Here is a 24,110-nt window from a genome sequence, read left to right on the forward strand (position 1 = left end):
GGAAGATGTGCCAACTCGGACTCGTTACTTGTCTCAATGCCTGACAACTGTGCAATTAAGTTTCAATGTGCAAACGATAATGGAAATAAGAAACTTGCATTTATATTGAGGATAGGCAGTAGCAGCGTACTAATGTCACAAACAAATCATCCAGAAGTCCAGGCACTGCAGAGGCAGGTATAGGGTTTTGGGGGGGGGGGGGGGGGTGTGGGGAAAAGGTTCACTCTCCTGTTGCTGTATCTGCAGGGATTATAAATTGGTTCAAAAATATTTTTTAAGAAGAAAATCAAGACAACAATCAAGGCAGCTGGCAGAATTTAAAATTTAATAAAATGCATCAGTGACCATATCTTGCATCAGAGTTCCTGCTGCTAGGTTAGCAGGCCAGGTGCAAGTCCCACATTTTCCAAATGTAATATTGATTAGAAAATATCTGGGATATATCTCTGGTCATGGATAACACCATATGAAGCTGGATGAACACAACAGGCCAAGCAGCATCACAGGGGCAGGAAAGTTGACATTTCAGGTGGCCTTGACCCAAAATGTCAACTTTCCTGCTCCTCTGATGCTGCTTGGCCTGCTGTGTTCATCCAGCTTCATCCATGTTGTCTCAGATTCTCCAGCATCAGCAGTTCCTACTATCCATGTCTCCATCATGGCAGCTTTCTAAGGTTGGAATTATGAACAAAATGCACTGTAGGACCACCTCAACACATTCTAAGCAGCTCAAAGCACTCCACTGCATCACATTTAAAAAAAAAATCAGGTTAATAGCTCTGATGAGCACCACTCACTGAAACATGTCAGAAGTCATATGGGACCAGGTTTATCTGAAGTAACAAACCTTCCAAATGCAATCACCTGATGAAGGATCAGTGCTCCAAATACTGGTGATTTCAAATAGACCTGTTGGATTGTAACTGGGTGTTGTATGACTTCTGACTTTAAGCGTAGAAAACTTCGTCAGGGACTTGCGACAAAATTTTCTTTGGATTACTGAGCAGGACAGCATTATCTGAATGCAAACTGCATAAGTGTTAGAAAATGTTGCCCAAATTCATCCCCACCGTGGCTCCATTTTGAAGCCTCAAAACTGTTTCAGTCCGTCTGTCAAGAATGTGGCAGGGGAGAAGGACAGAGTAAGGGGACAGTCTGTCATAGCGCTTAACCTAAATTCCAACTTACAAACCTACTTGGGAGTCCAACTCTCACTTTTGAGACTCCTGTAATATTGTGAACTCAAAATGAAAGACAGGTGTCTTCAGGAAATATTGTCAAAATAAAGAATTACCTTTTAAATCAAGTCAAGTGATAGACAAGTACTGAAATGTGACATAGCTGATCAAAAGCAATGATTTCTGCATGTATAGGAGATCTGCTTTACATAGAGGGCTTGAACTGGGATTGACAACACTGCAACCATGCTCCAGCACCTCAGCCTGTAGGGTTTTTCTTTGAAAAAAAGATTGCTGTTAAAAAAAAATCTCTCCTGGCTCAAATGGTTTTTCTGGAGCAAATGACTGCTATTTGTGCAGTCTGAAGTCTTGTACAAAACCTACTTCCAGTAATTACACTCTTCACTCCCAAAAAAAAAGTGAAGTTCATGCATTTTCCATAGTTTGAAAAGCAAACAAAGTGCAAGTCTAGTACATAACTAGGGGACATAATCCTTACTTCTAAATTTAGGAGCTTGCTTTTAATTTAAAAAAAAATTACAACTTGAAAAATGCTCAACCAGAAAGTGGAAGCAGAATCTAGTGGCTTATTATGGAAGTAAAATTTTCAATATTTATCCAAAATAGAAATGGTGGGATTGCAGGGGTTAATTATCTATTAAGAGGTGATAGACAAATTCATTCTATGCTGCAAAACTCTGTTTTAATGAGTTAAGAGGTCAGTTCAGGAGGTGTGGAAATTGGTTACTCACAGGGATATCTAATAGAATCAATTGGAGAGAAAACCACCAACATGGAAAGAATTGCCATCTGACAAAAGCGCTCTTCATGGAGTTCAATTACCTTATTCTGTAGTCAAGAACATAGCAGTTGGAAAGCATCATAGCAGGACTAGACCATTCAGCATCAGGCTTTGTAATAAAAAGGTCGCCAATTTGTTTTACATGCATGCTATTTCTGATGAATAAAATGGTACCCAGGTCCCTCTGAACGGCAAGCTTTCAGGATCTTGACCCTTGAAAAAAATTTCTTTATGCACAAATCCAAACTGGATAACTTATCATAATTAACATCTGCCATGCCCATTTGATGACTTTAGCCCTTTGCAGTTTGTTTCTCCTCAATTTAATTTTCTGCATATTATAACAGTCTTTGTTAGGATTATCCTCTGACCCTCTGTATTAATTGATATTACAATTAGCTAAAATCCAACACTGATTCTTGCATTAATCTCACTGGCTACAGCCAGGCAACCCAAATGGCTTGTCCAATTCCAGCTTTATTAACCAATGAATCCACACTTTACCACCCCCAATACCAAAAGTCCATGAAATTCAAAGGACTAAGAACTATTCCAAACTGAAAAGGAAAGAACAAACAATTATTTCACTTCCATTGGTATTTATTGTAGAAATGTGATCAAACATACTTCTGTATTGCACACAGAACAAGTTTTCCCCAAACAGTCATCAATTAAATCACCAATTTACAACATTTAAATAACAGATTAAAATGACAACTTTAGACTTGGTCTGTACAGAATTTAAGTCTCCTTTTGAATGTTGTTGGAAATAAAGAAATTTTTCCCCCTCCTTTTCATGAAACCCCCATATAAAGAATGCAAAATACAAAGGCAAAGTTGACCCTGGATTTGGAAAGAGCCGATAAACATCCATTTATATAACCAGTGCAGTCCTGCTCTACCCAATTGTTCTGAATGGAAAAGGCAGCTATACAATTACACCTACAGTTGAAGCCCGTTAAACAGGGGCACCCCGCACCCCCCCCCCCACCTCAAATGGAAGTGAAATTGGTCAATTTAAATCATACCATCCCCAATGTTAATTCCCATCAGATTTTAGTTACACCTGGGAACTGAGTGGTTCTCAAAAACCAAAAAGAGAGATCTTATAAAGCAGTACAGCCTGGAAGTTAACTGGCATCAACTGTAGAATCTCAAACATGCTCAAGTACACTGTTCAGTTGTATCATGTTTACCTAGACAAAGACACAAAACAAGCTAACCTAACAGCACTGGAACCCAAAATTTGGAAATTACTGGCAGCAAGCAAATAGATTTGGGCTTCTACCAAATTTTAAACTGAAGGGTTGACCAATTTAAAAAAGCTAACACCTCAGTTGAAAAACAGCATAAACGTGCTCAGATGATTTCTAGGATTATTAAATGTGGCATGTTCAAGATGCAAGACACAACAGCCCAAGTTCCACTCAGGTTTGATCCTTCCCTACCCACCATTATGAAGCTGACTTCTAGTTACCAAATTTTTAATAAGGAAGGTTTAGAAATTTCAGCAGTCCCTTCCTCAGTGGATATATTCTCATGTTCACTTACTGCCCCAACCCTAAAAGCCTGACATTTCCCCCCCCCCCCGCCAATTTGTTCATAAACAAAAAACATTCCAATAAGGGGTCCCAGTTGCTATGTGTAACTTTTCTGCACATTGCCCTGCTGCCATTCATTCTCAGCATTTATTACAATCTTTATAACTCATCCTTTTGAACGGTTTCTGTTTCTTCTTCCTCCTCCTCCTCATCTTCCTCTTTTTCTTCCTTCTCTTCATCCTCATCCTCCTCATCCCCCTCAGCATCATCCTCCTTATCCTTCTCTTCCTCCTCTCTCTTCTTTCTCTCCTCTTCATCCTGTTGCTCTTTCATTTTCTTTTCTGGCTCCTGAAAAGACAATTTAAAGACAGACAGAGTCATTGAGTTGGGAATGGGTATGGAGAGTTGGGTGGAAAATAGAACATTCAAATACGAGAGGGGAAGGGGGGGGGGAGGAGAGGGGAAGGGGGGGGGGAGGAGAGGGGAAGGGGGGGGGGAGGAGAGGGGAAGGGGGGGGGGAGGAGAGGGGAAGGGGGGGGGGAGGAGAGGGGAAGGGGGGGGGGAGGAGAGGGGAAGGGGGGGGGGAGGAGAGGGGAAGGGGGGGGGGAGGAGAGGGGAAGGGGGGGGGGAGGAGAGGGGAAGGGGGGGGGGAGGAGAGGGGAAGGGGGGGGGAGGAGAGGGGAAGGGGGGGGGGAGAGGAAGGGGGGGGGGAGAGGAAGGGGGGGGGGAGAGGAAGGGGGGGGGGAGAGGAAGGGGGGGGGGAGAGGAAGGGGGGGGGGAGAGGAAGGGGGGGGGGAGAGGAAGGGGGGGGGGAGAGGAAGGGGGGGGGGAGAGGAAGGGGGGGGGGAGAGGAAGGGGGGGGGGAGAGGAAGGGGGGGGGGAGAGGAAGGGGGGGGGGAGAGGAAGGGGGGGGGGAGAGGAAGGGGGGGGGGAGAGGAAGGGGGGGGGGGAGAGGAGGGGGGGGGGAGAGGAAGGGGGGGGGAGAGGAAGGGGGGGGGAGAGGAAGGGGGGGGGAGAGGAAGGGGGGGGGAGAGGAAGGGGGGGGGAGAGGAAGGGGGGGGGAGAGGAAGGGGGGGGGAGAGGAAGGGGGGGGGAGAGGAAGGGGGGGGGAGAGGAAGGGGGGGGGAGAGGAAGGGGGGGGGAGAGGAAGGGGGGGGGAGAGGAAGGGGGGGGGAGAGGAAGGGGGGGGGAGAGGAAGGGGGGGGGAGAGGAAGGGGGGGGGAGAGGAAGGGGGGGGGAGAGGAAGGGGGGGGGAGAGGAAGGGGGGGGGAGAGGAAGGGGGGGGGAGAGGAAGGGGGGGGGAGAGGAAGGGGGGGGGAGAGGAAGGGGGGGGGAGAGGAAGGGGGGGGGAGAGGAAGGGGGGGGGAGAGGAAGGGGGGGGGAGAGGAAGGGGGGGGGAGAGGAAGGGGGGGGGAGAGGAAGGGGGGGGGAGAGGAAGGGGGGGGGAGAGGAAGGGGGGGGGAGAGGAAGGGGGGGGGAGAGGAAGGGGGGGGGAGAGGAAGGGGGGGGGAGAGGAAGGGGGGGGGAGAGGAAGGGGGGGGAGAGGAAGGGGGGGGAGAGGAAGGGGGGGGAGAGGAAGGGGGGGGGAGAGGAAGGGGGGGGGAGAGGAAGGGGGGGGGAGAGGAAGGGGGGGGGAGAGGAAGGGGGGGGGAGAGGAAGGGGGGGGGAGAGGAAGGGGGGGGGAGAGGAAGGGGGGGGGAGAGGAAGGGGGGGGGAGAGGAAGGGGGGGGGAGAGGAAGGGGGGGGGAGAGGAAGGGGGGGGGAGAGGAAGGGGGGGGGAGAGGAAGGGGGGGGGAGAGGAAGGGGGGGGGAGAGGAAGGGGGGGGGAGAGGAAGGGGGGGGGAGAGGAAGGGGGGGGGAGAGGAAGGGGGGGGGAGAGGAAGGGGGGGGAGAGGAAGGGGGGGGGAGAGGAAGGGGGGGGGGAGAGGAAGGGGGGGGGGAGAGGAAGGGGGGGGGAGAGGAAGGGGGGGGGAGAGGAAGGGGGGGGGGAGAGGAAGGGGGGGGGAGAGGAAGGGGGGGGGAGAGGAAGGGGGGGGGAGAGGAAGGGGGGGGAGAGGAAGGGGGGGGGAGAGGAAGGGGGGGGGGAGAGGAAGGGGAGGAGAGGAGAGGAAAGGGAGGAGGAGAGGAAGGGGGGGGAAGGGAGGAGAGGAGAGGAAAGTGGGGGGGGGGGAAGGGAGGAGAGGAGAGGAAAGTGGGGGGGGAAGGGAGGAGAGGAGAGGAGAGGAAAGGGGGCGGAAGGAAGGGGAGGAGAGGAGAGGAAAGGGAGGAGGAGAGGAAAGGGGGGGGAAGGGAGGAGAGGAGAGTAAAAGGGGGGGGAAGGGAGGAGAGGAGAGGAAAGGGGGGGGAAGGGAGGAGAGGAGAGGAAAGGGGGGGGAAGGGAGGAGAGGAGAGGAAAGGGGGGGGAAGGGAGGAGAGGAGAGGAAAGGGGGGGGAAGGGAGGAGAGGAGAGGAAAGGGGGGGGAAGGGAGGAGAGGAGAGGAAAGGGGGGAAGGGAGGAGAGGAGAGGAAGGGGGGGGAAGGGAGGAGAGGAGAGGAAAAGGGGGGGGGGGGAAGGGAGGAGAGGAGAGGAAAAGGGGGGGGAAGGGAGGAGAGGAGAGGAAAAGGGGGGGGGAAGGGAGGAGAGGAGAGGAAAAGGGGGGGAAGGGAGGAGTGGAGAGGAGAGGAAAAGTGGGGGGGGGGGGCGGAGAGGAAAGGAAAGGAAAGGAAAGAGGGAAGGGGGAGAGGAGAGGAAATGAAACAGGGAAGGGAGGAGGAGAGGAAAAAGAAAACAAAGGTGGGGGGGGGGGGGGGAGAGAAAGAGGAGGAGGAGGGAAAAAAAAAAGAGTAGGAACTGCTGATGCTGGAGAATCTGAGGGATAACACTTAAGCTGGATGAACACAGCAGGCCAAGCAGCAGTCGGGGCCCTTCATCAAGCTTTCCTGCTCAGCCTGCAGTGTTCATCTAGATTCAAAATATAACATGGGTATTAGAACTTCAATAAACACAAACCAGAATATTAAAGCATTCCATTCTGTCTAAAGTGATATTTTGATTACTGTAATAAAGGGAATTGCAGATTGAAGAAAATAAAGTTGACACTACAACCAGTTTGGCACTCGCTGAATGGTGGAGCATTCTCAAAAATGCTTAATGGCCTGTTCCAAAGTACAGTTGTACATCTGCCATAGGGTTGCATTAAGAATGTCATGTTTTATTTTCAAAAGGCAAAATTACACCACACTGGAGATTCTACAAGTTCTGTGGGGGAGGTGAAGTCTCTTCAAATGAGAGCTTGGATGCTGTGCATTGACAAGGCCTTTACAGCCAAGATTTTTGCAAATCCCCAGCTCAGGAATTCCTAAACTATAGGTCATGACTCTAGAGGAGATTTGGGATTTCAAATTCCATGGGCAGTAATGACTGCTGTGTGAATCAGATTGATTTCACTCAGCTACAGAGCTCAGACTTGATTTCTACCACCCCCCTGCCCCGATTTGGCAGGCACAGCCTAATGGACTAAGCCACAAGCCTCTATGGTCACTGCAAGAGTAACAAAATATTTTCTGGTAGAAACCTTACCCTTTCACTAATTTCCATCAATTAGTACTGTTCTCCTCACCTCAAACAATAAGGCCTCCATGTAGGCCCCTCCATTTCACTAAACTCTTCTACGTAATCTTCCACCCCAAGTCACAAAAGAATGAGACATTAAAATAGAATCATAATGGGAAAGTATTGGGAAGCATCACCAGGACTACATTCACACTGTACTACAGGTTTAAAAGAAAGGACTGTCACTTTCGTTGCTCATTGCCAATTTATGATGCAGCTGTCAGTCAAAAATTCATTTACTGAGAAGCCGGTTGTAACAAATCCAAGTAAACTCCATAAAACCACCACAGCTAGAGGGGTGTTAATTCTAGTCCCAACTGGATGAGAACAAGTAGTATGAGGTAAAAAAGAGGTCAAAAAAAAAAAAACCATGACTGCTCAAGGGACAAAAGCATATTTCAAATTGAAAATAATGCTGCTCCCATATAGCTTTCTGAAACAATTGATTTATCTGCCTGCAGGGAAGATGTTACACCCTTACCTTAGTTGCTCCCCAGGTTTCTGTTCCAAATTTTTCAGCAAACTTTTCATCATCTGTGATCAGGAAGTTATCAAATATTGTTCCAGATTTCACCTGAAAAATTGGAAGCAAGCACTCAAAGACATCTGCGAAGAGTGATATGGCATCCTCTGGAAAGAAACCACTTGAAATACCAGTTTTTTTGCAATTCATTAAGGGATAGTGTTTAAAAAAAAGAAACAAAGCATATAATGCACAATAAATATTTACTTCTTGTAGATGCAGCTGGACATTTAAATTGTAACATTTAATTAAACCCTGAAAATGCTCCTTTCCAAAGGGAAAGGATTTAAACACTGGCTCAGCTTTCCTTCTGCAAATAAAAGCTATTTCTCCTTGTTTGACAGGAAGACTAAATAAATAGATTTGCTGTTTTTGAAGTTAAACATGTAGTTATGGCTCATTAAGTTTAAACTTAAGCATTTTGGGAAAATATACAAAAGGATACACCATGCAATTGCTTTCCAACAAAAAAAAACTAACACCAATCTCAGATTCATGGCCAAGGCTCCATAATGATGATGCAGAAATTAACTGCATTTGAATAAATGAAAAGCTATCAACATGTGCAAACAGAGTCAAAACAGTTATTCACTGTAGCCTGACCAACAACATCTCGAACAAAAACCCCAATCCTGCACTAATTGGTCAATTGAGTTTATTATTAAGCATTGCAGGACAAGTTAACACTTTTGTTAAAATCAACTCAGGATGAAAATTAAAAAAAAAACTTGCCAAAGAAAGAACAGATATTTCCATGCCTATAGCTCAAACTTCAGAAAAGATATAAAAGAACAAGGTTTTTCCAGCCACAAAAAGACACCATGAGCAACTTTGCAGTCAGTTAAATGGCTTGAAAGCCAAGAAGGACAATGGATTTCTTCAGGAAATATTAACACCAAGCTGAAAGTTCAGGCATTTTGCCAAGGAAAAACAAAACAAAACTGCACCAACCTGCCAGAGATCCAGACCAATCACGCCAATATCTTTGTAAAGATAAAGGTTGGAATCTGCAGTGTACTCAGGATTATCAATTTCAGGGTGAATCCATTTGCCCTTGTAATCTGGATTATCGATTTGACGAGGTTTCCATTCACCCTAGGTCAAAAATACATTTGATATTAATAAATTTCAATCTCATGGCCTGACTATCTAACTTGGCTACTTGCCTTTTCAAATTTAATCCTGAAGAGGTATAGAATGCAAGTTTTAAAGAGTACCAAAAGTAGTGGAAGAACAAAATTTGAGTCATATAGCAAGTAAATGAATCAGATTTGACCCTCTTTGAAACGTGCAGGACCTGCAAAAGGTCAAAATTTGATTCATTACTTGCTGTTGATTAAAATTAGTCCTGCCGAGGAACAGTGGAATGGAGTTGAAAGTACTATTGAGATATTAATACCATTCAGCAGGCTTTAAAAGAAGTCAGTAAATGCAGCTGAGTGAAGCCACAAAAGCATTTCATAAAACAGAATTGTGGGTATGACAACTATAAGCGTTGTGCTAGCATACACAACATACAACAAGACTAGAACAAGTCATGTGCCATGATAGAGAACAGCAGAACCCAGAAAGATCAAATTTGAAACAAGTTTTAGAATTCCCAATGGGTGGTGTTATTAACATTTCGTCAAGCTCAGATTTGTGAAGCATCCAACAGAGGAGGAGAGAAGATTGGTAGTGTATAAGGCCCCAATTTACTTTTGCCACTTTCCATCCATGGGGCTGGTGAAATTGGCTCCATTGTTCTAATGAAAGGAGGTCTCAGTGGGTAATGCTCCTGCCTATGAGCTATAAGCTCCAAATTGGAGTCAAAGACTAAACAGCCAGGGAAACAGAACAGGTTGAGAATCAACAGACAAATCTTTCCAAGATAATATTGATGGGGAGGAAAGTTTCCTTGTCATGTGCAGAGAATGACTTTTCAAAATAATATTCACCTCCATTACTGCAATAGAATATTACAACATGCAACAGATTCCCCAAGTGTGACCTAGGGCAACATAGTACAAAGGAATTGGGCATATTAACAATGTTTTTGATGTGATTATTCATTACCTTATATTCACTGTTCTGAATCATAGGTGGCTCCCATTCACCATCCATCTCATCATCCCAGTCTTCAGGTTTCTTAGCATCAGGGTCAGGAATGTGCTCAGGTTTGTCCCAATCCTGGGGAAAATGTAATCAGGAATGCAGTTGGGCAAGGAGATAGCATAAAGGGTTAAACTTTTACAGCATTACAATTTCTGAAAGCCTTTACTCACATCAGGTTTCTTGTCATCTGGATCATCAATCTTTTCACGTTCATCCCAGTCTTCTGGTTTCTTCGCTTCTGGATCTTTAATTTTCTTGGGTGGAAGGAAGTCCCAGTCTTCTTCCAAGCTACCAGATTCAACCTTTTGGTTGTCAATTTTCACCTCATATGTATTGTCTGGTCGGACAATTAGGGTGTAGAGATGTGTAAATTCATCATCCTAGATTTAAAAAGGTTGAAATCCATTTAACTAAACTGGTCAAATAGTTAAGACTGGATTGTCAAAAAGGAGTTTGATATTTTAAATGCAAATCAAAATATTATGCCATTTGTCTAATCCCATTTAGACCACAACAGATCAGCCATAAATATTGGTCAATGGCAAAGCAGAAGCACTGATGGTCAACCACACTCTTACATCCCCCAGTTAAGAAAAGAATGCAGCATTACTAGGCAGCATCACTGCAGACTGAACATAATCTTTTGGGTAGTGACACCATTATTGGATTGGATCTCACTCCAATCTGAAGATCCAACACATACCATAATTAACTCTACTTCAGGGTTTCTGTCGTGGCCACTTCCTACAATTTTAGTTTGGTCCACTACAGCAAAAAAAAAGTGTTCAAACAAAATTTTGGTTGCAAGGAACATCATAGCAATAGTCTACATCAATTACAGAAGGTCTGTCAGAAATGGTCTCCAATCACAGTCCTACCTATTGACTTGAAGACAGATCCAAGCAAGAAGCATATTTGTCATTACTCAAGGTGGAAAAAGCACAGACTTGTGTAGGAGTGGTTTGTACATACCATTTATCACACTAACGATCTGATAAGAAAAGTCTGGATACTGCAATGCAAGTGAAAAAATCTCATCTCTCTTCACTTCTATCAAGGCACCATTACCTCAAGTTTGTTGCCCACTCAGATGTAGATGTACGTTTAGCATTTGTCATGATTTAGTCAAAACTGCTGGTATCCCACCCAGAGGAGGTGGCAAAGTTGTTACTCACTTTGCAGCGAATATCCTTGGAAATCAAGTGATTCTTCCCTTTGTAACTGAAAATCACATGGACTTTCTTTGTTCCAGGACCACAAATGTCAGGACCTGAAATTGTGAGAAGAACACCACCATTATTCTGACTCACTATTGAACATCCTACAATATTCTAGCAAACAGAATTACATGACCCCTTCCTTAGCATAGGAATTATGGCATGTCAAATTAGCAATCAAATAAAAACCCAAAAGGAACATGGTAACAAGCTCTAGTTAGGCCCCAGTTAGAATACTGTTTCCAATTTTGGGCCCCACACCTCAGGAAGGACATACTGGTGTGGAGCATGTCTAGTGGAGATTCACACGGATGATCCCTGGAATGGTAGGTTTAACATACCATGAACGGCTAAGGGTCCTGGGATTGTACTCATTAGATTTTAGAAGGTTGAGGGGAGATCTAATTGAAACTTACAAGATAACGTATGGCTTAGAAAGGGTGGACGCTAGGAAGTTGTTTCTGTTAGGCAGGGAGACTAGGACCCATGGACACAGCCGTAGGATTCAGGGGTGGGGGTGGGGGTGAATTTAAAAATGGAAATGAGGAGACATTTCTTCAGCCAGAGTGGTGGGCCTGTGGAATTCATCGCCACAGAGTGCAGTGGAGGCTGGGACGTTAAAATGTCTTCCAGGCAGAGATCGATAAATTCTTGATCTCACAAGGAATCAAGGGCTACAGGGAGAGTGCAGGGAAGTGGAGTTGAAATGCCCATCAGCCATGATTTAAATGGTTGAGTGGGCTCGATGGGCCGAAAGGTTCTACTTCCACTCCTATGTCTTATGGTCTAAGTTAAATTATTCAGTCCCAGTTAAAGCTAAACTGGAATCTTGTATATCTCATACGTGCCCAAGCAATTATAAACACGACGTACAACATAATACTAACCATCCTTCCCGGAACTGGATTAGGCCATTCATTACATGGAGTCTGCTCCACCATTCAATATGATCATGGGTTGATCGTTCACTAGAATCCCTTTGCCCTCACCATCTCCATATTCCTTAATGTTGTGGCTTTTTGTAAGTGTCATTCTCCAACTTAAATATACTCAGTGAGTGAGCTTCCCAAGTCTCTTTGGGATGATTGGATTAAGAATGCTTTCCCCTCCCATGAACGTAGTCCCAAGTGCTTTTTCCTTATTTTGGAATTGCATATTCCCTGGTTCTGAACTGCCAAACCAAGGGAAGAAGTCTTACTTGCAGCTGTCCCTTCAAGTATTTCACAATTTCTAGCGAGACACCTCTCATTCTGAGGAATGAGAAATCAATTGGTCCAGTCTTTTTGGACTGTCCTGCTATCCAGGGAGCAAGTCCCCTGCATTCCCCATATAGTAACAACATCCTTTTTCAATCTCAGCAGACTAAAACAGCACTGTATGCCAGGTACGATCCAACTATGTTTCTTTACAATCAAAGAGTCTACTACTTCTATACCTCAGGAGTAAAGTTAATATAGTATTAGCCTTCCCAATTACTTGCTGTATGTGCCTGCTAACCTTCAGTGCCCCACTGATGAGGAAACCCAGATCTCTTCCTTCATTCACAATTTCTAAATTTCCTTCAGTTTTAAAAAGTTCTCTGCTCATCTCTTACCAGATAAGGTATCCTCATTTTTCCTGCATTGTATGTAGTCACCAAGTCTGCACAAGTTCTCTTGAAGCCACTGTGCATTTTCCTCACAGCATATTCTCACCCAGCATAGTCATCACAAGCTTCAAAACATTGCTGTTTGCTAACACCCTTGCACGTGCAGTTGTAGTGTTGCAAATTAAAATTAAAATTAAAATAAAAATCTAATGTGCAAACAACAGTACACCAAACTTCTAAAAAAGTGAATAAAACTGAGCTTTTGTTTTATAATGCATATGTGCATGCATAATGTTGGTAAAAGGTCAGCTTTTCATCTCACTACTGATGTTAGCTTTGGGAAAATATCAGTGGATCCCCAGAGTTGAAATACTCACTTCAAGCACAGAACATTGTAACGCCACAAGTCAGATATCCAGTTTGAAAACGACTTGTCAGTACATGCTGTTTTCTGCCCATTAGCCAAATACTTCATCCATGCCAGGAAAGTCCCATATGTTTTAATGTTGTGAACCAATCTACCTCAGGAGGACTTTAAAAATACTGAGGAAAGGGAAACCGTAGTATTGAGAAAAAAGAATTACCAAACATAATATTGTAGTTGGAGTCTCCATGCATATCAGTCTGATCGAGAGTTGAAGGAAAGATCTTCACATACCCACCACCACAGTCAATGGTTTGCTCGTGCTTCACTGTGAATTGCACGACAAGAGTCTTCCCTTCATTACTGAAGGGTTCAAACTTCGCAGACATCGCATAGAATCTGGCATCCTCACTTGTCTGGAGTCCTAGGATTGCAGAACAGAAGGTAAGAGCAGAGAGGGGTAAAATAAAAATCAGATAGTTATCACAAGTTCTCTTAAAAAAATAAAAACCACCCAGTGACCAGGAAGTAAATGCCAGTTGCACAGAAATTCAATACAGACAAGACAATGAACACCTTTTTAGAAATTTAGTTGGATTAACAGCCTGGGGATAATGCTGAGACCCCAGTAATGTTCTGGGAGTCTCAGTTCAAACCCTGCCAGGGCAGATGGTGGAATGTGGATTTAACTTAAAAAAAAAAAATAGCTGGAACTAGACTATAGTGATGACCATGAAACTAGTGCCAATTGTTGGAAAAACCCAACTGGCTCACTAGTGTCCTTACCTGGTCTGGTCTAGGCCCACAGCAATATGGTTGACTCAACTGCCCTTTGGCAGATAGAGATGAAATAAATGCTGGCCTAGCCAGTAATGCCCACATCCCATCAGCTTAAAAAACCAAATGGCATTGTCAGCATTTATTGCTTACCTCCAATGACTCAGGGCAGTTCAGTCAACCACACTGCTGAGACACTAGTCACATATAGGCTAGATTGGTAAGAATGGCAAATTTCCTTTATAAGCCAATTAAGTGGTCAACATTTGATTAGCTTCTTTTCCCTAGTTATATGAAGTTTAAATTTCACCATTTGCTATAGTGGGATTAAAATTCACATGCTCAGATCACTGGCTGGAGACAAAATTTAGAGCCCTAAATTTACCATGAAGCATCCCCAATGGTTTACAAAGATTTTCATTATGCAATTATTATACATATGCAAGAAATCTTTACTACAAGAGCAAAGCATTCATAACCACAGAAGTATGGCCAATTCTCCAAGTTTCAATGCACAAACATATAAGCTGGTTGCTGTAATCAGAAGCTAAAGTTTCACATGGACATGAATCCACTACTGACTTGCTATGCATCACAGCACTGATGTCACAAGATCAAGTCAAGGAGAAGCTGCCTAGTATTCAGCTGATTAAGAACTCCATGAAGCAACAATTCTCAACTTCTTGGGAGGAGGCATCCCTTTTGAAGGCCTAAAGGTGACCAAAACCTATAAATAGGATCTCTCACTCTACTTCCTGCCCAGCTAGTCAGTGGAATAGTTTTTGAACCAGGATTTCAGTTCAGATTATCCTCCTTTTGAGTTGAAAATTGAACAGAGGCAGAATCTTTCAGAAGGGAAAACTGATCAAAAAAATGGAAGGATGCCAGGCAGAGGTTCAGTAGAAACTGCAATAGCAAAACCTCCATAATCTGGATTTTATTTGCAGCTCACTGACATAACAATCCATTGGAAACCTTTAGACTGGAGATTTATCCCAGCATTCATGGGCAAGGCAAGATTGTAACTTACTATGGGCACAACTCCAAAGCAAACTGCAAGGCAATAGTTAAGATATCAACGCCACAAGATTATCACAGCCCATCTTAATCTTTTCACAGCAACATCAGGACAGAATCCAGCCTCTCAAGCTTTCTTCACCATTTGAAGAGATTTAGTTGATGTGTTTTTGTTCCAAGTTTTAATAATCCTATCTACTCAGTTTCAGATCTCCTTGCCCAAGGAGAATTTGTCTACCCCCATCAAGAAAATATTCAAGGACACCAGTTCCATTGCCTTCCAGGAGGTCCAAAAGTCACTCAAATGCCACTCCTCATTTCTGCCCTATAAAAATAGGTGGCCCACTTTAAAAACCTGTACCCCTTAGTTCTAGGCTCAAAAAAATTAAAACTCCTTTTCCACATCCACGTTGTCAGGGCCATTCAAGATCTTGAGTACCTTAAACCAAGTCACCTCTCATTCTGAGGAACGGAGAACAGTCTGACCAACCTTCCACATAAGACAATCTACTCATACTGGTAGATATTCTCTGCACCACCTCCAATGCACTAATCAAAAGGAAAACTGCATGCAGTACGAGATATTACCAATAACCTGTAAACTTGAAGCTCAACATCTTTGATATTCAATTTCTCAAAAACATTTCCATTAGCCTAATTACTTTTGTACCAGTATATTAATTTTGTGACTTGTGCACTAAACACAAACCTTTCTAAATTTTTCACTGTGCAACCAGTGTCCATTTGTGGTCACACTTTTATCCTGCCAAAAAAGTGAAGAACTTCACATTATTCTCCTCCATCTGCCAGAATTTTGCCCACTCAACTTCTCTAACAATAGGGTTGACAAACTATCTTCATAAGATACCCTCTTATTAGCGTTGGTCTCATCTGCAAATACAGCTACCATGCCTTCACTTCCTCACTCAAGTTATTGATACAATTATAAACCCAAGGCCACGGTACAGACCCCAGAGTGATTCCATTTGTCAATTCCTGACAATCAAGAAAAATAGGCCTCTTTTTGATGTGTACTCTGGTAGAGTGACCCTCCTATTCATGCTAGTATATTACGCCCATAACATGGGTTTCAGGGTTATATAATCAATCATTTAACTGACTTTATCAAACATCTTCTGGAAATCCAAGTACAGTACATCAACTGGTCTCTCCTTTACCCACATTACTGCTTTAAAACAGAAACCAAAAAATTGGTTGAGGATGATTTCCATTTCATAAAACCATGCTTACTCTACCAGAATACCTTCAGGTTTTCTTAAGTGCCCAGCTATAACCTACTTCATGACCAATACTAACAACTTCCCCACAAGACATTATAACCAGCTCATCTTTTCCCCAAATTCTGCCAGCCTTCCTTCTCTTCACTACTTGGTATGGTGGCATAACAGTAATGTCACTGAACTAGAAGTGCCAAAGCCAGCTAAATGGTCTTAACTACAACTAGGTTCAAATACCACTGCAGCAGCTAGGGGAAATTTAACTTCAAATAGAATTGAAGATTCCTCATCAAAATCAGTGCCCACAAATCCTCTGTCGATTGTAGTAAAATTGATCTGAATCACTTATCTTAGGATAAAAACCTTGTCCTTACCTGGTCTATCTACATGCAATAGCAGATCCACTAAGTGCCACTGTCAAGCCACTCAGTTCAAGGGGAATTCAGGATGGACAACAAATCCTAGTCTTGCCAGCATTAAATACACCCCATACTGCTTTGAAATAATATGCCATCTTAAAATTTAAATGTAGAATTCCCCTTCCCCTGATTTAGTCTTTTTCTTCTCCCCACACAAAATAACTAAACCATTCTCTTAACTTTCTGCATCATTATGACAGGGTCAATTCAAACACCAATACTAGATAGAAGTCAAGCCAATCAAATACAAGGTAGGGTTGGATGGGATCTATTTTGTGATGTCGTGAATGGAACTAGTATGGAGACATTTATTGCCCGTTGGGTTTTTTAAAACCCATCAAGAATGCGAAGGATCAATGGGTCATTTTGGCTAATCTAATCTTAGCCATATGGCTGAGGTCTGGCTGATGCCAGAAATAATTAGGCTTGCCTTAGGAGATTAGAGGGTCTGAATCCCAAAGATGGTGGCAAAGAAATTTCCCTACCTTGGTCTTTCTCAGAGTCACCATAAAATTTGCCAGAAGTCAGCTTGAACTTTCCATAGTCAGATTTGTGCTTTGACTCAATCCATCGCTGTGTCCAGGCATCTATTGCATAAAAGAAAAAAGTGCTACAATGTAAGATGTAAACAATAAACTCAAAAGATCATACAGAAATTGCTTCACCAAGAATTTCAGAAAATCTTTGAGTAAAATTTTTAAAAAATGCAGAGTGAATCTAGTACGCATTGTCACAACTTTGTCAGGCCTCTAAGTGGCAGCTCAATAAGTTATTTTTCCATTACATACATAGCTCTGTTAAGTCATGCTGACTGACAGTTGGTGAAGCAGAAAGAGGCCCTTGACACCAATATCAACATAGATAGCTTTAAACTTTACATTTAAATCATTCCTGAAAAAAAAAACATGCAAGTGAGCACCAACAGGGGACTAGATCAGAAAAAAAAAATCACATACAAGACTGGTGTAGCCTGATTACTGAAACAAAGTGTGGATTACTTAAAACTGCAAAATCCCAACTCACTTGAAGTGTTAAATAGTCAGCTGATTGTGGATTCAATTTTAAAACAGACAAGAGATCCGAGGTTTTTGTAACAAATTTATCCAAAATACTTGACTGATGTGGTCAAGAACAATCCAAGGCTTGATGCTGAATACAGCCTGGATGTTAATGAATTACAATGGGGTTTATGTCCTTGAGGTCCAGAGACATATCTGCCTGAAATCCCATGGCAGTTAATCAGCAACTTGTTCTGAAAGAGGCACTGTGGATCACTTGCTAAAACATTTTTTTTTTTAAAAAAAGGAGCAAACTTAGCTTTTCTTCTTTGGGATGAAGAGGGAGGTTGCATTACTCAGTAAGGATTTCTCTTACTGGAGAAAGGACAATTAATAGTACCCAGAGAACTGCACAACATCCACGGGGCAGAGGGAAGCTGGAAGCCACAGGGAAAGCAGTTGGGATGGTCATGGTAAGAGGAAAGAAAGTTATGTTTTTAAAAAGCTTTTTTTTTAAAAGTTCCAAAGACATGTTAGAAATATAACAAATGGACAAGCATGACTTAGTATATGTAAAAAAACACCTTTCTACAAGTGAAATTGCAACTTCTGGCAAGTGTCAGTGACCCAGTTAATCAGATAAAAGGTGCAGCTGTATGTTACCCACTCTTATGGAATATGGACCAATGAATTTCTTCAAAGCAAATTACAAAGAAAATCAGAGCTAGCCGAAAGTACAGGAAATACTAAGCATTAGGTAGCACAGTGGCTCAGTGCCAGAACTGCTGCTTCACAATACCGGGGATCCAAGTTCAATTCCAGCCTTGGACAACTGTCTGGAGTTTGGCATGTTCGCTGTGTCAGCGTGGATTTCCTCTAACAACCAAATAGCGCACTTGGATGGATTGGCCTTGCTAAATAGCCTGCACAATTCTGGGCAAGGCAGGTCAGCCACGGAAAGTGTAGGGTAGACAGTGGGTCTGGATAGGATGCTCTTCAGAGGGTCCATGCAAAGACGATGAGTGAATGGCCTCTTTCAGCACCAGAGGAATTTTATGATCTCAGGACAGACAAGCAGCTATCCTTTCAGGTCAATGCCCCACAAATCAGAGACTGGTGAAGCAGCTCAGTGCCAGTCTGTGTAGCTTTAAATGCAGATAGTAAAATTTCCATTACTTGAAAGTCAGCTATAGTTTCAATCAAACAAACATTCTCTTCAGACCACTTCTATTCTAGTTACCTGCTCTTCCAGCAAGAAATCCAACTGAAAGCACAATGGTTTAAAGAATCAAGGGGTAACACATCTCACATCATGTTTTGTTACGCTGATCCAACTCCTTTGCTAGGAGATTAAAGCAGATGGGATCCCTTGGAGTGCTGGTACTTCAGAGAAGTACTACACACAGCAAGTGATTACTTTAAACTGGCAACACTTCATAAGCTCCACGTAAAGAAAGATCTTGTTATATAATCCACTACTGACAGGCTTGGCCTAAGCTTAATTGGAAGAAATTGCAATTTCAGCTTATTTGTAAAAAGCTCTCCCAATTAGAAGGAGAAGACGGAGGGATTCTAATCCTTTGGGAAAAAAAGGGGACAGCTTGATGATCAGGACTATCATGGAACAACTCCGCTTGGTTCACTGGGATATCCCATAGGTTGAGTTTGAGGATTGACATGGAAACCATGTATTCACTCAAGCTGGCATCCACTACACAATCATTGTAAACTGCAGCATTCATTTTAAGCTAAATTTACACTGCTCTTTCAGATTAGAGGCCAAAAGGATTGCTCAGATGCTGTTCTGCATTCAAAACCAGATTGCCTGTTCCAGGTAAATATTGGGTGTACAAGTCACCCACCTGTAGAGGTGAAACATTTCTGTACAAGTCATTGTGTGTACTTGGGGCAGAAACAAACTTTAAGAGATTAAGCAGATGATACTTTAGGTTAAAAAAAGAAGGAAATGCTGGAAACAGAAGACAGATCTGTTCCGTGGAAAGAATCAAATATTTTTGGTCTTCAGACATGGAAAGTCATCTACCTGAAACATTACAAACAGTTGAGGAAGGGTCACTGGATGCAAAAATGTTAACTTTTCCCTTCACAGATGTTGCCAGATCTGCTGAGCTCTTTTCCAGCAACTTTATTTTTGTTCTTGTTCTTTATTTACAGCACCCACAGTTCTTTCGGTTTTTTAAACTTGAAATATTAACTGTTTCTCTCTCAGGGGTTGCCTGATCGACTGAGACTTCTCTGGCATGCTCTGCTTTCGTCGTTTCCAGTAAGTTACTTTAGCTTCTAAAGGAAAGCAGACCTGAGCACGATGGTTGAAGAGCTTTTTAAAAAAAAAACTTATAAAACACTTGTATCTGCTGTCGGGATGCTCGTGGCAAAGTGAATAAGCACCCCTGTCTCTGAACTAGAAGTCTGGTTTGATCTCCCACTCCAGGAAGTGACTATTGAGAAACAGGTTGATCAACCACTCAAATCCCTCCAACGCATGGCAAAGTGGAAGAATGTGAAAAGTTGTGTGTCAGCCACGTGGTGGAATGAAATTGAAGCCTGTACCATTCTAGATTACAACTGTCATGCAAAAAAAAAACAAACACCAATGCAAAAACAGCTTAGCACATCAAAATACAGAAGGTTAAGCCCAATTGGTCAGCTGCACAACCCATCATTGTATGGCTACACACTATAGCCTGCCTGTTAATCAGTCCTGGGACCAGGTAAGAAATATAGCAAAGAAGAACAAAAATTGCTGCAGTAGAAGAAAATGGTTTGCATGTCAGTTGCTGCAAGCTATGTATTCACTCAAGCTGGCATCCACTATACAATCATTGTAAACTGCAGTATTCATTCAAGTTAATTTACAGTGCCTAATCCGTTAGATAGCAATCAAATCTCTCATTGGTAGTAGTAGTCTTGGCATTTGTTCTCACCTTACACTGGAGCTTCAGCATCATTTACTCGTATGTAACAATTAATGCTTACAACAATAGAGCAAGGATGTTACTGCCTGGAACAGACACCAAGACATGCAACAGTTGCTCAATCTTCTTGACAAGAGAGCTGGCTCCAGCACCAGGATAGTTTCACTATTCTGAGATTGTACAAGTATGTTCAAGAGTGGGGAGTTGATTTTCTATTAATTCAGCAATCTCGAGCTTAAAACAAATAGCACATCTACGTCGCTTTCGACCTGATCTCTAGGAGTGTGCTTTAACCTCAAGCACCACATTTCGCTCCCGCTCACCCCTTCCTCCTTTAAGTTGCCTCTAAAATCACTTCTCTGCCAAGAAAATGCTCATTTGCCACAACTCTACTTTTAACAAAAACAGAAGTTGCTGGAAAAGCTCAACAGGTCTGGCAGCATCGGTGAGGCGAAAAAAAAAGTTAACGTGACGAGTCCGGTGACCCCCTACTATCTTTAGCTCTGAGGTGCCCTGGATGTTTTCATGACAATTAAAAGGTGATTTAAAAGTACATGTGATTGCTAGCAGTGAATGGAGCTAGAACCCTATTCTCCCACTGTCACTTGATAACAATACTGCACTAGTTCCTTTCAAAACATGGGAGGCAGCAATAGCACCTACTCCATAACGCTCCAAAAACAGGGCTGTAGATTACACAAATTGGCAGCAACGCTCACCAAAAGCTAAAAATCTTGAAGTCATCAACAGGATCTTTCCTCATTTCAACAATGAAATCTATTGCCCACTTCACTGTGTAAATCCCATAGCAATTCTGTATGTCACAACTTTGGAACTAGCTTGTGCAACATTAAATATTACGTGTCTTCAGGCTTTTGGACAGAAGAAAGTGGGCGGAGGTTGCAAAGGGGTAACTTTCCAAATAGGAACACCTTTGCAGGAGGGGCAAAATATAGCAGCCACTATCCAGTTTCTGACCAGCTTGCCTTGTCCTCCTGAACACGATGATCATCAAATTGCTGCCACTCACAGTAGGGCTTAGATGTGTCTCAGCATGGTACCTACAGAAAATCTAGAACATCAAGAAAAACAGCTTCTATTTTGATCTAGAAAACAGACTATAATATATAGCCTATAAAGGGTACCAAGCTGATTTACTTTACTTTACCTTAATCCATTGTTAACTAGTTAACATGCAGGGTCTACAGAATTTTGAAAGATCTGCCACCTATACTTGCCCATTCATAACTTGCAAATGGAGCATAGCCAAACAAGCTAGGTTAAATAACAGTAATTGATGTAAAATATGGATCAGAATAGAAGATAAAAATGAAATATTTTACAGCTTTCCTAAGTCCTTTTGGCAAACTTGCACACCAGCAAAACTGGTTAGAGGTCATAACAGCTAGCACACTCCAAACAAACATTCCCCACAAGGAAGCTGGTTTCTAAACAAGAGAAAAAAATTCAATTTTTTTGTACAATGTTTTGAAAAGGAAAATGCTTAGGTCCATTAAAAGTTTCAGTTAAATGGATAAATGAAGACATACTTACCTTTAGATCAAGAGCCCCAAGACATTGAGGTTTTAAACAAGATTATACAGAAAGAGTGAGGATTTTAAGTTTATAGCTCTGCACAGAAAAGAAAGTGATGCTTTTAAAAGACAAATATTTAAAATATTAAAAGGCCTAATAGAACAATAAAAAGATTTTTTGGGAGAAAAATGGGGTGGGAAGATGGCAAGAGTTCATCAACCCATACACCAAAAATGTCAAAAGGCAAAGAAGAGTGTACCTTAAATTTTCAATATATTTAATTTTTGAAAAGAAAAAAAAGTGAAACAAACAGAAGTTTACTTACCTCCTCCATTTTCTGTTCAAAAAAAGTTTCCTTTTTAAAAAAACGGTTAGAAGAGGAAAAAAAAACCACTTCCCTGATATATGCACCCCAACCCTCTTTCCCCCAAATCGAATCTGGATTGATCCAGAAATTCTGGGTAATAACGAGTTGCAGATTCAGTCTCATCCACACACATTTTATACTCAGTCGATACCAGAAAGAAACATTTTGGGGGGGGGGGGGGAAGAAAGTTTACAGCAAAGGATGGGGCTCGCTCATTCTTCCTTCAAGACACCCTCCTCAAACTCACCTCCATCGGAAAATTCCTCCTTAAAATAAACAGTGGGGTCTGCAGCTGCCAAGGCAACCAGCAAGCAGAGCAGCAACCTGGTCTTCATCTTCTGGGGGACGTATCCGACTTTGGCCTTCCTAAATTACTTTTTTTTTCCTCCCTCGGTAAATATTAAGGGGGAATAAAAATGGGTGAGGGCTTGGGGTTGGGGAGGGGAGGGAAAAATGGAAAGAATTTAACACATTAACTGAAAAGCCTCTTACTGAACTGAAGCCACCAGGAATGAAGGAGCTCCCCGCGGATGCTTTTATACTGCGCGCGTCACACAAACATCACAGACGGCTAAACCGCACCTCCCCGTCCTGGCGGCGTCCCCTGTTTTGATTGGACGCCCCGGCCACTGCGGTGGATTTCCCCGGATCCTGATTGGCCTGCACTGCCGTCACCAAAACCTAGCGACCCCGCCCACCCCGCCGCCCGCCCGCCCACCAGCAGCCAGCAGGTTAGGTTGCACAGCGTGCCCAGATGGCCGACGCTGATTGGTCGCCCCAAACGTCATGGCGACCGGGGCTCTAAACCAATGGGCGACGACCACATGTTCGGTCGGCGGAAGAAACAAGGCGGGAACCGCCCACTGCAGGAGCTCGCTCCCCATTGGTGAACACGGCTTTCAATCAGATTGAGTCACAAAGGACACGTTGCTCCTCCCCCACTCCTGCAACTCCAGAGACAAGGCTTGAGTTTGCAAAACAGCTGAAGGCAAGATAGGAACATAAGAATAAAACAAAACTGCGGATGCTAGAAATTCGAAACAAATACAGAAATTGCTGGAGAAACTCAGCAGGTCTGGCTGCATCAGTGCAGTGAAAGCAGAGTCAACAAAACTGTATCAGAGATAATGGGAACTGCAGATGCTGGAGAATTCCAAGATAATAAAATGTGAGGCTGGATGAACACAGCAGGCCAAGCAGCATCTCAGGAGCACAAAAGCTGACGTTTCGGGCCTAGACCCTTCATCAGAGTGAAGGGTCTAGGCCCGAAACGTCAGCTTTTGTGCTCCTGAGATGCTGCTTGGCCTGCTGTGTTCATCCAGCCTCACATTTTATCAACAAAACTGTGCTTTGTCTCCACAGATACAGCCAGACATTATAAGTTTATACAGCAATGTCTGTTTTTATTTCAGGAACATAGGAACAAACTCGGAAGTTGCTGGAAAAGCTCACAGATGTTGCCGGATCTGCTGAAGAAAAAAATCAGAGTTAACGTAGAGATAACATCGTGTGGAGCTCCTTCATTCCTGGTGGCTTCAGCTCTGTCAGAGGCTTTTCGGTTAATGTGTTAAATTCTTTCCACTACCCCCACCCCTCCCCACCAACCCAAAAGGTCAATTTTTCTGTTCCTCTGATGTTGCCTGGCCTGCTATGTTCCTCCAGCTCCACACTGTGTTATCTCTGACTCCAGCATCGGCAGTTCTTACTATGTCAGAGGTGAAGTTTCGGGTCTGGTCACCGTTCCTCAGAACTGATGGTAGCTGGGAAAACATTGGTTTATGTGCAGAAAATAGGGAGAGGCATGGGATCGGGTGTAAATATTAGTGGGGGCTGTCAGTGACCAACAATAGATAGTGTGTAATGGCAGACTACATGATAACAAGACCTGATGTGTGGGGTAGGGGACTCAGACAAGGGAGAGTT

The 24,110-nt window shown here is 43.3% G+C and overlaps 1 protein-coding gene across 1 annotated transcript; it reads right to left on the reverse strand.

The window, feature by feature from the left end:
* Positions 1 to 2,559: 2,559 nt before the first annotated feature.
* Positions 2,560 to 22,728, reverse strand: LOC125447509 (calreticulin-like). The gene is made up of 9 exons (XM_048521948.2): positions 22,435 to 22,728; positions 16,836 to 16,937; positions 13,120 to 13,323; positions 10,906 to 11,000; positions 9,901 to 10,110; positions 9,692 to 9,805; positions 8,588 to 8,731; positions 7,595 to 7,687; positions 2,560 to 3,869 (listed from the first exon to the last, which is right to left on the reverse strand). The coding sequence occupies exons 1-9, from the start codon at positions 22,520 to 22,522 to the stop codon at positions 3,681 to 3,683; spliced, it is 1,239 nt and encodes a 412-aa protein (XP_048377905.2). The 5' UTR covers positions 22,523 to 22,728; the 3' UTR covers positions 2,560 to 3,680.
* Between the last annotated feature and the right edge of the window lie 1,382 nt (positions 22,729 to 24,110).

The sequence above is a fragment of the Stegostoma tigrinum genome, chromosome 35 (assembly GCF_030684315.1).
Source record: "Stegostoma tigrinum isolate sSteTig4 chromosome 35, sSteTig4.hap1, whole genome shotgun sequence".
Classification (NCBI taxonomy): domain Eukaryota; kingdom Metazoa; phylum Chordata; class Chondrichthyes; order Orectolobiformes; family Stegostomatidae; genus Stegostoma; species Stegostoma tigrinum.

What these genes read in the sequence shown, in the direction of transcription:
- LOC125447509 (XM_048521948.2), bottom strand. Translation starts at nt 22,522, where the DNA reads ATGAAGACCAGGTTGCTGCTCTGCTTGCTGGTTGCCTTGGCAGCTGCA. An exon ending in TTGGTCTGGATCTCTGGCAG is followed by an intron (nt 7,688 to 8,587) that starts GTTGGTGCAGTT and finishes CCAATTTTTCAG; the next exon opens with GTGAAATCTGGAACAATATT. An exon ending in AAACCTGGGGAGCAACTAAG is followed by an intron (nt 3,870 to 7,594) that starts GTAAGGGTGTAA and finishes TTGTCTTTTCAG; the next exon opens with GAGCCAGAAAAGAAAATGAA.